Below are 13,540 nucleotides of genomic sequence, written 5' to 3' on the forward strand. Positions count from 1 at the left end.
CGCCTTCCTTCCCGCGCAAAGGATTCTGGGATTTGTAGTCTTCCCATTCAAAACAAAAAAGCCAGGAAATAAAATCCCTCCAATAGGACTCCCGAATGGAGGCAAAAATTGCATACAGATTTTAATTGTAAATCATTTTGGACGCTTCTTGGAAAGATAAACATGAGTTTGGGAGAGAAGAGGCCACTTTGAACAAGGCATGATGGGAAATGTAGTTCTTTCCCTCAGCAGGAAGTAAACAAGGAAAGAGCCAGACGCATTTCGGGCAATGGAGGCAGAGCCCTGATTGGTGCCTTGCAGTGGATGCTTGGGAGTTGTAGTCCTGGGATATTTATTTACAAGGCTGGAAGGGAAGCATGTCATTCAAGAGGGAAGGAGACGACCATAGCCAGCTCAACGTGCTCAAGGTGAGTGGGAAAGGAAATGGGGACAAAACAGGGGTCAGTTTGGGCGGGAAATCCCATATGGCAGGCCTGGGCAAACTTGGGCCCTCCAGGTGTTTTGGATTACAACTCCCACCATTCCTAACAGCCTCAGGCCCCTTCCTTTTGCCCCTCAGCCGCTCAATTCCCCAGTCAGGAAACAACCAGGTTTTGAAGCTGCAAGGCCATTCAGTACTAATCAAGGTGTCCCACTGCAATATTCACATTTGCCTCCAACAGACAAGAGTTCATTCTCCCACCCTGGACATTATTCCACAGATCTATAAACCCCACTTGCCTAGTTTCCAACAGACCTCACAACCTCTGAGGATGCCTGCCATAGATGTGGGCGAAACGTCGGGAGAGAATGCTTCTGGAACATGGCCATAAAACCCAGAAAACTCATAACAAGCCAGTGAAGTCTTGAAAACAAGGCAAGTGGGATTTATAAAAATGTGAAATAATGTCCAGGGTGGGAGAAAGAACTCTAGTCTGTTGGAGGCAAGTGTGACTGTTGCAATTGGCCAGCTTGATTAGCACTGAATAGCCTTGCAGCTTCAAAGCCTGGCTGCTTCCTGCCTCCAACAGACAAGTATGCGTTATCCCACCCTGGACATTATTCCAAAGATCTATAAACCCCACTTGCCTAGTTTCCAACAGACCTCACAATCTCTGAGGATGCCTGCCTTAGATGTGGGTGAAACGTCAGGAGAGAATGCTTCCGGAACATGGCCATACAGCCCTCAAAACATACAGCAACCCAGAAATGTATTTATTTATTTATTTATTTACTACATTTATATCCCACTCTTCTCACCCCGAAGGGAACTCAGAGCAGCTTACAAATCAAATGAACATACAATATATTATTAGCATAGCACAATATAAGCATTAAATTACTATATTGTACTATATCATTATATGGTAATATTATTAGTAATATTACATTTAATATATATAATAATAATAATAATAATAATAATAATAATAATAATAATATTCCATATTATTCCTTTGGAAAGGGTCCATGCCTCCGATAGTTGCTATTTCCTGCAAAATCCAGATCCTGGTAAACAAACAAAAGGCAAAAGTTTGCCCAGTCCTGACTTAAAGTTTTCCTTTTTTAAAAAAATATTTTTTACTCCTCTAGAAAAGAAGAGTTGCAGACCTTTTGGCCAACTATATCCCGGAAGACGAAGCCTTACTCCTGAGAGATGGAAGGTCAGCATATACCGTTAACCTTATGAGCCTGTTCAAACGGCACACTTATACAGATATGATTCCACTTTAACTGCCTTGGCTCCATTCTGTGGAGTCTTGGGATTTGTAGTTTTGTGGAGGATGTACTGGCTGAGAGTGCTTTTTCCCTGAACTGCACATCCCAGGGTTCCTTTCAGAGGTCCAAAAAGAGTGTATTGATTTGGATCTGTATTTTTATGTTTGTTTTTAATATAATTATTTTGGTTCTGTCTTATGATGTTGTTTATTATGTTATCCAGCTACAGTAGAGTCTCACTTATCCAAGCTAAATGGGCCGGCAGAAGCTTGGATAAGCGAATATGTTGGATAATAAGGAGGGATTAAGGAAAAGCCTATTAAACATCAAATTAGGTTATGATTTTACAAATTAAGCACCAAAACATCATGTTATACAACAAATTTGACAGAAAAAGTAGTTCAATACGCAGTAATGCTATGTAGTAATTACTTTATTTACGAATTTAGCACCAAAATATCACAATGTATTGAAAACATTGACTACAAAAATGCCTTGGATAATCCAGAACGTTGGATAAGTGAGACTCTACTGTATTTAGGTCGGCTTATACTCAAGTATATATGGTATATTTATTATTTTTCTCTATTATTGTTGTTACTTTTACATTTATTTTACTCTATTTTTATTATTATTAATACATTTATTATTTTACTCTATTTATTATTACATTTATTATTTTACTGCATTTATTATTATTATTACATTTATTATTTCACTCTTTTATTATTAAAAGGATACATAAGCACATTTACATTGAAGAAGATGAAAAAAATGATTTAATCGGAGTTGAATAGTGATATCTTAAATTACAGTTTGATGTAAAGATTAAAAAATTTTAAACTACTGAGGCCGCAATTAATGTAATTTTATTGGCTTATACTGGAGTCAATGTTTTCCCAGTTTTTTTGTAGTAAAATTAGGGTGCCTCGGCTTATATTCGGGTCAGCTTATACTCGAGTATATACGGTAATTACTGTATTTACGAATTTAGCATCAAAACATTGCCACATTTACTACAAAAACATTGACTATTAAAAGGCAGACTGCCTTGGATAATACAGAACATTGGATAAGTTAAGCTTGGATAAGTGAGACTCTACTGTATATTGATTTGGATCTGTAATTTTATGTTTGTTTTTAATAGAATTGTTTTGGTTCTGTCTTATGATGTTTATTATGTTATCCAAATATACGCTCGCTCTGTGCAATAATGTTTTTACTGATTGTCATGTTTAAATTTATGGTTTTTTAATGTGGAATTTTTATTATAATATGTATGTTATTGTCATTTTATACATTTGATATTAATGAAGAAATTGTGGCATTGAATGTTTGCCATTTATATGTATGTTAACTGCCCTGAATCCCTCTGGAGAGAGAGGGCAGTCTAAGTTTTTATTATTATTTTATTGTATGACACAGCAAACAAGATAGACATGCTGGATTTCATATCACAAAATCACAAGTCGAACACTTCCCAAGTGTCTAGGACTGTGTGATGTATTTTCGGATGATGTGTGCAGATCCCAGTAGGGTGGCCTTTTGCAGTTGGCAGATCGTAATTTTGTCAATGTCTATTGTTTCCAAATGCCGGCTGAGATCTTTTGGCATGGCACCCAATGTGCCGATCACCTGCACTGGTTTCTGCCAGAGTCTTTGAAGTTCAATCTTGAGGTCCTGATAGCAGCTGAGTTTTTCCTGTTGTTTTTCTTCAATGTGACTGTCACCTGGGACGGCAACATCAATGATCCAAACCTTTTTCTTTTCCACAACTGTGAGGTCTGGTGTGTTGTGTTCCAGAACTTTGTCAGTCTGGATTCGGAAGTCCCACAGTATCTTTGCGTGCTCATTTTCCAATACTTTTGCAGGTTTGTGATCCCACCAGTTCTTTGCTGCTGGGAGGTGGTAATTGAGGCATAAGTTCCAATGGATCATTTGGGCCACATAGTTGTGCCTCTGTTTGTAGTCTGTCTGTGCGATTTTCTTACAGCAGCTGAGGATATGATCAATGGTTTTGTCGGGTATTATTATTATTATTATTATTATTATTATTATTATTATATTACTATGTTTAACTTTGTGGTATGGTGTTTTTTGACAACTGAATGTTTTTTATGTTCATGTTGGAAACTGCCCTGAGTCCTCTTGAGGAGATGGAGCAGTATATAAATAAAGATTTGTTATTATTATTATTATTACCTAGGTGGTGTCAGATTCAATTATTTCAATTATCTTAAAATAGCTTTAAAATTATGGATCATGAAGCAAGACCCTGAATCTTTCCCAAATAGTTTTGGTGCCTGGGTTAAACGATGGCGCAAATGTGTACAAATTGATGGTGACTATGTTGAACGGTAATTTTGCGTAGAGGATAGTTAAAGTTATGCATGATCTGTAGCAACTTCTGTTGTCATATGTTCATTCATAATGTTTTTATGACACAGGAGGTAAAACTGTTTCACCATCCTCATATTATTATTATTATTCAGTCTGCTGCAGCTTTTCTACAAGAGGCCTGAGGATTCCATCCAGCTCTGCTGTCTCTGGACTACTTGTGAGTAGGCAGAAGCCCTAGGCCCATTCCAACTGGGTGTGACTCAGCAACCTCCAAGCAGGGAGAAACTATAAAGGCTGAGTTGCACCAGGCCTGGGAAGGCTTCAGTCTGCTGCAGCTTTTCCACAAGAGGCCTGAGGATTCCATTTGTCTTCTGCTGTAGGCCTACTGTCCCCTCCCTTTCTCCCAGCGTTGGTGAGTGGACATAAGGAGGGAGGAAGACTCAAAACTTCTGATTTTTTTTTTGAGATGGGATCCAACCAACTAAACCAGGACTTGTTGGACCTTTTGTTCTTAGAGTACGAGTGCCTTACTGAAAGTTTAAGCCGCCTTGGAGTGTTACTAAACCAATTAAGTGACACAAAATCACCAGAAAGAGCCTCCATTGGACATATTGCAGGCAAATAAGTACTTACTAAACGATAGTCCAGCTGAGGTGTTCTTTGGGGGGGTAAGTTCCTCGCCAAGACCATTGCAGCCTCCGAGTCCACCATCATGGCCCCTGATACCTTCGGGGGGAGTTTTCCAGGAGGCGACAGTCCTGGAATGCTCATTTGGGGGAAATTGCCCTTTTGGGGCAAATCCTGATGACACCTGTCCCTGGTCAAACCAAAAATCTAGGAAGGCCATGGGGGCCATGGGAGCAGATCCGCCTCAGTGGATGGAAGCAGAGCCATTGGACATTTCTGCAATCCTGCAAAAGAATCCAAGGACGATCACCGAGGCCCAAAAGCCGGAAGATCACTGCAGACGTCGTTGTCTTCCCTTGTCTGAAAGACAAGCTCAGATCAAGGCCTTGGAAATGGCGCCCGGTGTGGGGATTGCTAAAAGGGAATTGACCTCCCTATGGCCAAGTCCCAAAGAGAAGCAGCACATGTGCAAACGCCGTACGAGAAAGAGACGGAAGCACCATCTAGGGAAAGGCCCTACTTCTGGTGAGGACATCCCCAAAGTAACTGCTCCTGAGGGGAATCCACATGAAGCGGTTTCTGGTGGGAGCTCCTCTGGAGGAGATGTCTCCGGCCGAAGAAACTCTAAGGGGGCTGATGCTGAAAAAAATACTGAAGAAGCTCTAACTCAGGATGCCCCAGTGAGTAAGATCGCATCCAGAGGGGCTTTTGCAAGGGCAGAGAACATTTCCGCCGACATACAGAACAGAGAATTGCCCGGAAGTCAACGTTCTGAACATGTGTCGGTCAGAGCCACAAGCCCTAGTTCATCAAAATGCAGAGCCCAGCAGAAAGGCTACAAAACTAGAACTTTTGGGGGGGCTGGTTTTAGGGCCAGGACAAGAATGCCGAAGGCACTTTCAACACAAAGGATGAATACCTCTCCAGTTAGGGCCACTATTAATAGAGCCACGGAAGAGGGTCATTCCAAAAACCCAGCGGCTGGGGGCTCATTCCCTCAGTGCAACGGAACACCTGCACGTCCTAAACGATGTTTAGGAGACTTCGCATTTACTCCAACTCCGCTGTGCCCACAGGCTAGTGCTCAAAATCATACCCCCTCGGACCTTGCATCATTCCCTTTTCTGGAGGTGGTTCGAACATCAGGTACCTAACTGACACTACAGACGAACCCAGAACTGGGAGGACGATCCCAGTAATCATCGGGAGAGGGATATATGAGAATGATAGCATGCTGGTCTCTAAAAAGAGACAAAGTCAGCGACAGATTCGGCCTTCATCTGTCCTATGTGATATTCCCAAGTATGATAACAGTGGTCCTAGGTCAAGTGCCAGAGTGAGATCGAGTCGATTGGAAACTCGTTCTCTTTCCAACTTGCATTCCATCCCTAGGCATACGGCCGAGAAGGTGCTACCAACGTCCCTCCTGTCCCTGCTATTATTCAATGCTAGGTCTATCGTCAACAAAGCTGCTACCCTCTCTGACTTTATTCTCGATCAAGCAGTGGAGCTGGTTTGTATTACAGAGACCTGGATCCGTGAGGGTGATAACATTCCCTCACATGAACTGACACCTCCAGGCTTCCAGATATTTCAACAGCCACGGAGTGGGGGTCGGGGTGGAGGGGTAGCAATACTCTCCCGTGATTATTTTACCATCAAAGCTATTCCAACTCCAAAGATAGCCGGTATTGAGTGTGTTGGTGTGGTCCTGGCTAGCAGGGAATCCCTAGCCATTCTTGTAGTTTACCGCACGCCTAGGTCTCTGGGAGAGAGTCTGCTAAATTTATTAGATCTTGTGGCAGACTGGGTCCTGAAGTTCCCCAGACTTATTGTTCTGGGTGACTTTAATGTACATGTCGAGGCACTGCCATCTTCATCTGTGACTAAGGACCTAGTACCAACCTTTGAAGCTCTGGGGCTCTCACTACTCAAGACTCGCCCTACTCATCGGGCCGGCCACACCTTGGACCTGATCTTTAATATCGGAGTACAAACATCTCTATCTGCAGTAATTGATGTTCCCTGGTCTGATCACGCTGTCCTGAAGGCCCGGATTGAGATTCCATCTCCTCCTCCCCATCTTGCCACACCAATCTTTGCTCGGCCTAGGAGACTCATGGAACCTGCTAGGTTCTTGAATGCCCTTAAGGGCCTGGGAACTGCGTGCGTCACTCTCAATGAGCCAGTCAACACCTGGAATGTCAGTTTGTTGGCTGCCTTGGATGAGATTGCCCCCAGACGCCTCCTTCGCCCTCACCGGAATCGCTCCCCCTGGTACACTAATGAGCTACGGACGATGAAGCAAGCACGAAAGCGGCTGGAACATCGGTGGCGACAGAAGCCCAACGAGGTGTCACTGTCCGCGTTCAAGGCTTTTTGCAGGTCCTACTAATCAGCCGTCAAGGATGCTAAAAAATCTTACAATTCCTCCTTAATAGCCTCTGCTAGTTCGCGCCCAGCTCAAGTATTCAAAATCGTTCGTGCTTTGACCAGTCCGGTTCCCTTAGTCCAAAACCCAGCAACCACGGCTCTTACAGCAGAGGCATTCCAGAAGTTTTTCACTGATAAAATCACCGTGCTTTGGCAGGAACTGCCCCCTACAGCTGATACCTTAAGTGAGCTTGAGACTTTGTGGCCGCTTAGTGGGCCTATCTTTGACCGATTTACTCCGCTTGACAAGGAAGATGTCGCTAGAATCCTGGCTGTTGCAAAACCAACCACCTGTTCCCTTGATCCGTGTCCCTCCTGGCTGGTGAAGAGCTGCCTGGAAGGTCTACTCAGTCCGTTGAGTAATATCATCAATGGCTCTCTTGAACAGGGGGTCTTCCCGGACATCCTAAAAGAGGCAAGGGTTCGTCCCTTTCTAAAGAAGCCTAGCTTGGATCCCATGACCCTTGCCAACTATCGTCCTGTGTCCAACCTCCCATTCTTGGGTAAGATGATAGAGCGGGCTGTGCTGGGACAATTGCAACAATTTCTGGATGATACAGCCGGCCTGGACCCTTTCCAGTCAGGCTTCCGCCCTGGCCATGGGACGGAGACAGTCCTGGTTGCCATTACAGATGAATTTCGTCGCCAGTCTGATAGCGGCGGATCAGCGCTACTGGTACTTCTCGACCTTACCGCAGCGTTTGACACCGTTGACTACGATCTAATGATTCACCGTCTCGCCATGTCCGGAGTTCGCGGTCAGGCCCTCAATTGGTTCAACTCATTTCTGCGAAACCGGAGCCAATGTGTGGAGTATATGGATCAAGTCTCTGACAGATCTCCCCTCCTATGTGGGGTACCCCAAGGTGCCATTCTCTCCCCTCTTCTCTTCAACATCTACGTTAGACCCCTTGCTAGCTTGGTTCGGAGTTTTGGCCTAGACTGCTATCAATATGCAGACGACACCCAACTCCTTCTGCGCTTGGAGCCTGGAGCAACGTCAATACCAGAAAATTTCACCTTATGTCTGGAGGCTCTGTCGAACTGGCTACGTGCTAGTAGACTGAAGGTGAACCCGGCAAAGACTGAGATTCTCTGGCCTGACCCACTTGCTACCCACCTTCGATGGTGCTGCCCTATCTCCTTCGCCCACCGTTAAGAGCCTGGGTGTCGTTTTAGATTCGCAGCTGACAATGGAAGCTCAGGTCGCTGCTGCCAGCAAACAGGCCTTTTTCCATCTACGACAAGCGAGGCAACTGGCACCCTATCTATCTGATGAGGCTCTGGCAACAGTCATCCATGCCACGGTCACGTCTAGGCTGGACTATTGCAACGCCCTGTATGTTGGGCTTCCGATGTCCACGACCCGAAAGCTCCGTATTGTTCAGAATGCAGCAGCCAGGCTACTCACAAGAACACCCATGAAATGCCATATAACACCAGTGCTGCAGCATCTGCATTGGCTTCCAACTGATTACCGTGGTCTATATAAAATGCTAGTCCTGACTTTTAAAACTCTTTACGGCCAGGGCCCATCGTATCTTAGGGACCGTCTCTCCTTCTCCCATCATCGGAGGTCACAACGACCATCCCAACGAGACTTACTCTATGTACTGGGTCCTAGAGAAGTGCACTTGGAGAGGACCAGACGCAGAGCTTTTTCTGCCCCTGCCTTATGGAATGCCTTGCCGCCCTAGATGAGAGCCATGCGTGAGTTGGGGCCTTTTACCCTCGCACTCAAGACATGGCTCTTTACTAGAGCTTTTAATCTATTTTAATATTTTTTAATCAATATTTGTATGTATGTATTTTTATCCTTTACAATTTTATCTTGTAAATCGCCTAGAGCATCGTGGATGGAGGGCGATTAATAAGTAATTAAATGATGATGATGATGATGATGATGATGATGATATACTTGAGTATAAGCTGACCCGAATATAAGCCGAGGCACCTAATTTTAGGCACACACAAAAACTGGGAAAACATTGACTCAAGTATAAGCTGAGATACCAATAAAATTACATTAATTGAGGCATCTGTAGACTAAATGTTTTTGAATATTTACATAAAGCTCTAATTTAAGATAAGACTGTTCAACTCTGATTAAATCATTATTCTCATCTTCAATGTAAATGTGTTTATGTGTCCTTTTAATAACAATAGAGTAAAATAATACATGTAATAGTAATAATAATAATAATAATAATAATAATAATAATAATTACAGGAAAATAATAAATGTAATAATAATAATAATAAGATCAGAGTGAAATAATAAATGTATTATTAATAATAATAAAAATAGAGTAAAATAAATGTAATAGTAGCAACAATAATAGAGAAAAATAATAAATGTAATAATACCAATAATAATAGAGAAAAAAATAAATGTACCATATATTCTCGAGTATAAGCTGACCCAAATATAAGTCAACCAGGACCCTCACCCGAGTATAAGCCGAGGGGGGCTTTTTCAGTCTTAAAAAAGGGCTGAAAAACTAGGCTTATACTCGAGTATATACAGTATACCCTGTCTTTTTCTCCATGGGGACTCAAGGTGGCTAACAAACACACACTCAGAAAGTTTTAAAAGTGCAATACAAAAGTTTTAACTGTCTTGCTCCCCGCCAACTTCTTTCCCAGGTACAGCTGCAGCGTCTGCTTCCACAGACCAGTCTTTGACACTCTCGACATGCTCACGGTCCACCGTTCCGGGAAGAAGCACCTGCTCAGTAGGTTATACTTTTGCGGCCACTCTGGCTGGGGAGGATGGGAGTCATAGTCAGGTACGGGAAGGTCTGGGATTCGACTGTTGGCATGACTAAACGCTTTGGGATCCTCCATGGGAGACAGGACGGAATACAAATACAGTTAATTATTATTGTGTTCTTGAAGGCTTTCATGGCCAGAATCACTAGATTGCTGTGGGTTTTCCAGGCTGTATGGCCGTGTTCCAGAAGCATTCTCTCCTGATGTTTTGCCCACATGTCATCCTCAGAGGTTGTGAGGTCTGTTGGGGTTTATATATCTCTGGAATGGGTGGGAGAAAAAACTCTTGTCTGCTTGAGGCAAGTGGGAATGTTGCCATTGGCCATCTTGATTAGCATTGAATAGCCTTAATTATTGTGATATCGAACTGCATACATTCGACAGAGTAGGTGCAACCCCTCAACTGAGAAATACCAAATATCAATTTTTAATGCATTCTCTCTCTGCAAATATATATAATAGGTTTGCAGAAGTTTTACGGGAAGAAACGTTCCCTTGAGAACGAAATTGAGAAGCGCCAGCATGAAGCCTACCTCCAAGCGGAAGCATCCGGATCACAGGTAAATCTGAACACTTCCCCAAAACGTGAATGCCCAAAATTTTTTCAAATTTCTCCTTTATCCTATACAGTTTCAGTAAGCTAATAAGATTACACTAGAACTCCCATGGCTGGACTCCATTATGCTTCTCTTTGTATAATCATACTAGTTAGGGTACCCAGCGTTGCCCGGGTTATTAGAAAAAGTCAATTTTTTAATTGTATGAAATGCATAAGGTTGTGGTTGAACTACAACTGACATTATGCCAGGTTAACCCATCAGTGCTTAAAGTTTGTTATGTTGGGCAAGTTTACTCTGGATGCATCATCAGTGGGGTTCAGTATGCTCTCTGGCTATAAGGTGAACTACAACTCCCACCATGGTGAGTCAGTCCCCTCAAACCCTTTCAGTAGGTTGAGTGAGTCATGGGGCTTCTGTGTGCCAAGTTTGGACCAGGCCCATCATTGGTAGAGGTCACAGTTTCCCTGGTTGTGGGTGGACTACAATTCCCAGAAAGGAAGATCAGTTCCCCCAAACCCCTCCAGTAATCAAATTTTGACATATCAGGTCTGTGTGCCAAGTTTGGTCCAGATCCATTGGTGTTAATTCAAAAGTGTAATTCAGTTGCACCCTGGGTGGCAATATGTCATATCCTGTATTTTGATTTCAGCAGGGAAAATTATCAACCTAAAACCATGGGCCAACTTTGGAAAATTAAAATTATTTCCTCGGTTTGGTCTCGTTTCAGGCCATGCCGGGCCCTGCGCCGTTACTTGCATCGACCAGGAAAATCACCCAAAATGCTTTATTGAAAGCCACCCCTTATAACAGTTGCTGTCGGCGGATGAGGTGAGGAAAAATTAGACATTACATGGAAATGAAAACCCTTCAGGGTATTTTTGCTTCTCCTAGGAATCATCTATTGTTGTTTATTTGGGACAGGGAGACCGTGAGTGAGCCAAGCCCAAGTAACTTGAGGATCCATATGTTATTGCAACATGCAGAGGAAGAAAATGGGTTCAAATCCGGGAACTCTGTGGAAACAAAGGCAGAAAACATACCCACTGTCACAGAAACCACACAAACTGTGCACCTTCCAGGATCCGGTATTATTTTAATTTCTTTCTTCCTGTTACAGGTTCAGCATCTCCTAAAAGGGTACATCTTTAGGAAATAGCAACCTTCTACAAGCCTCCTATACTAGTTATCTGTTATGTATATCATTGTGATTGCTTACCATATTGTATGTATATATTGGTATGCAGCTTTCCCCATAACTCTATGTTGTTTGAGGTTGTGGGCGGGACTACACACCATGTGACCAGATCTGAGATTTTTCAGACTGAGACTCCAAAAGTGATGCCTTTCCAAAACCAAGTCTTACACTATAAAATGAATGCGCTCCACTTTGAATGCTTATTATTATTATTATTATTATTTTGAATGCAAAGGCTCAATGTAATAGAATAATGGGAATAGTAACTTGGTGAGGCACCAGCACTCTTTGGCAGAGAAGGGGAAAGACTTTAGAAAACTATCTGGAAAACTAACATTAATTCATCTGGCTTTGGTACTTTGCACATGGCCAGAGGAACTGTTTTCTTTCTTTCTTGGTTTCAGGTTCATTGAAAGATTTTCATTTAGAGAAGGACAGTCATAGAAACAAGGAATCTTCTCCCAAAGGCAGCGAACTCACTCCGGAAAAGCGGAGAATCCTGGAACATTATCTGAAGCTAAAAAGGTAAGATGCTATTAATATTGTGTTGTCGAAGGCTTTCGTTGCCAGAATCACTGGGATGCTGTGAGTTTTCCGGGTTGTCTGGCCATGTTCCAGAAGCATTCTCTCCTGACATTTCGCCCACATCTATGGTAGGCATCTTCAGAGGTTGTGAGGTTTGTTGGACACTAAGCAAGTGGGGTTTATATATCTGTGGAATGATGTCCAGAGTGGAAAAAAGAACTCTTGCCTGTTTGAGGCAATAGGCCAGCTTTGAAACTGCAAGGCTATTCAATGCTAATCAAGCTGGCCTATTGCAACATTCACATTTGCCTCAAACAGGCAAGAGTTCTTTCTCCCACCCTGGACATTATTCTACAGATATACAAATCCCACTTGCCTAGTTTCGAACAAACCTCACAACAGATTGTTGTGTGTTTTCTGGGCTGAATGTCCATGTCCACAACCTCTGAGGATGCCTTCCACAGATGTGGGTGAAACCTCAGGAGAGAATGCTTCTGGAATATGGCCAGACAGGCCAGAAAACTCACCGCAACCCATTAATTTATTTGCTAACCAGGTAAATAAATACACTAGTCAGTGAATAAAAATAAATACCTAAATAGCTCGTGTGTCTTAAATGAAAAGAATTCAAGGGTTTGAAAGGTCCCTGTGTGAAAAAAGCCTTGAAGGCCACTGCCAGTCATTATAAGTGCTGCTGACATTTATTATTAATATTAATATTAATATTATTTGTTTCTTACCCATTTCTCCTTGTGACTCAAGGTGGGTTACAGCATTATGATAACACATTAACATGGACTGATAAGTATGACTTATCAGGCCATATATATGGAAGCTTTCAATTGATGTTGCAAGGAGTCTTTGTCTCCAAACGGGTCTTGTAAAGGCAAATATTAATCTAAGCTTTGATATACGGCAGAATTGGTTCATAGGGCTTCCCTTTAAAAAATTCCTTTCCCTCTCTTCCTTGGCAGCTCTGGTTGGGTCCAAGATGGAGCTGGGAAATGGGTCAAAGACGAGAATGCCGAGTTTGACTCGGACGAAGAGGAGCCTCCACCGCTGGCGCCGTTGTGACCGCTTCGCCCTGGGCACGTTCCCCAACAAAAGGTTTTATTACCGACGACAGACAGTTGATAAAAGAAATACAAAAAAGGGTAACAGTTTTGTCGGCTGCCATTTTATTTCTTAGAAGCATAGAGTTGGAATGGACTCATAAGGGCCATCCAATCCAACCCTCTCCTGTCAGGCAGGAAGGCACAATCAAAGCCCTCCTGACAGATGGCCATCCAGCCTCTATTTGAGCACCTCCAGAGAAGAAAGTAGATGGATGGATAGATAGGTAAGATAGATGGAATCATAGCATCCTAAAGTTAGAAGGGATTCCAAGGGT

At 42.9% G+C, this 13,540-nt stretch overlaps 1 protein-coding gene across 1 annotated transcript; it reads left to right on the forward strand.

Annotated features, from left to right (window-relative positions):
* The first annotated feature begins 39 nt into the window (after positions 1 to 39).
* Positions 40 to 13,308, forward strand: scnm1 (sodium channel modifier 1). The gene is made up of 8 exons (XM_003228544.3): positions 40 to 407; positions 1,573 to 1,643; positions 9,745 to 9,833; positions 10,333 to 10,430; positions 11,158 to 11,258; positions 11,352 to 11,515; positions 12,030 to 12,150; positions 13,125 to 13,308. The coding sequence occupies exons 1-8, from the start codon at positions 357 to 359 to the stop codon at positions 13,222 to 13,224; spliced, it is 795 nt and encodes a 264-aa protein (XP_003228592.1). The 5' UTR covers positions 40 to 356; the 3' UTR covers positions 13,225 to 13,308.
* The last annotated feature ends 232 nt before the right edge of the window (positions 13,309 to 13,540 follow it).

The sequence above is a fragment of the Anolis carolinensis genome, unplaced genomic scaffold (assembly GCF_035594765.1).
Source record: "Anolis carolinensis isolate JA03-04 unplaced genomic scaffold, rAnoCar3.1.pri scaffold_14, whole genome shotgun sequence".
Classification (NCBI taxonomy): Eukaryota; Metazoa; Chordata; class Lepidosauria; order Squamata; family Dactyloidae; genus Anolis; species Anolis carolinensis.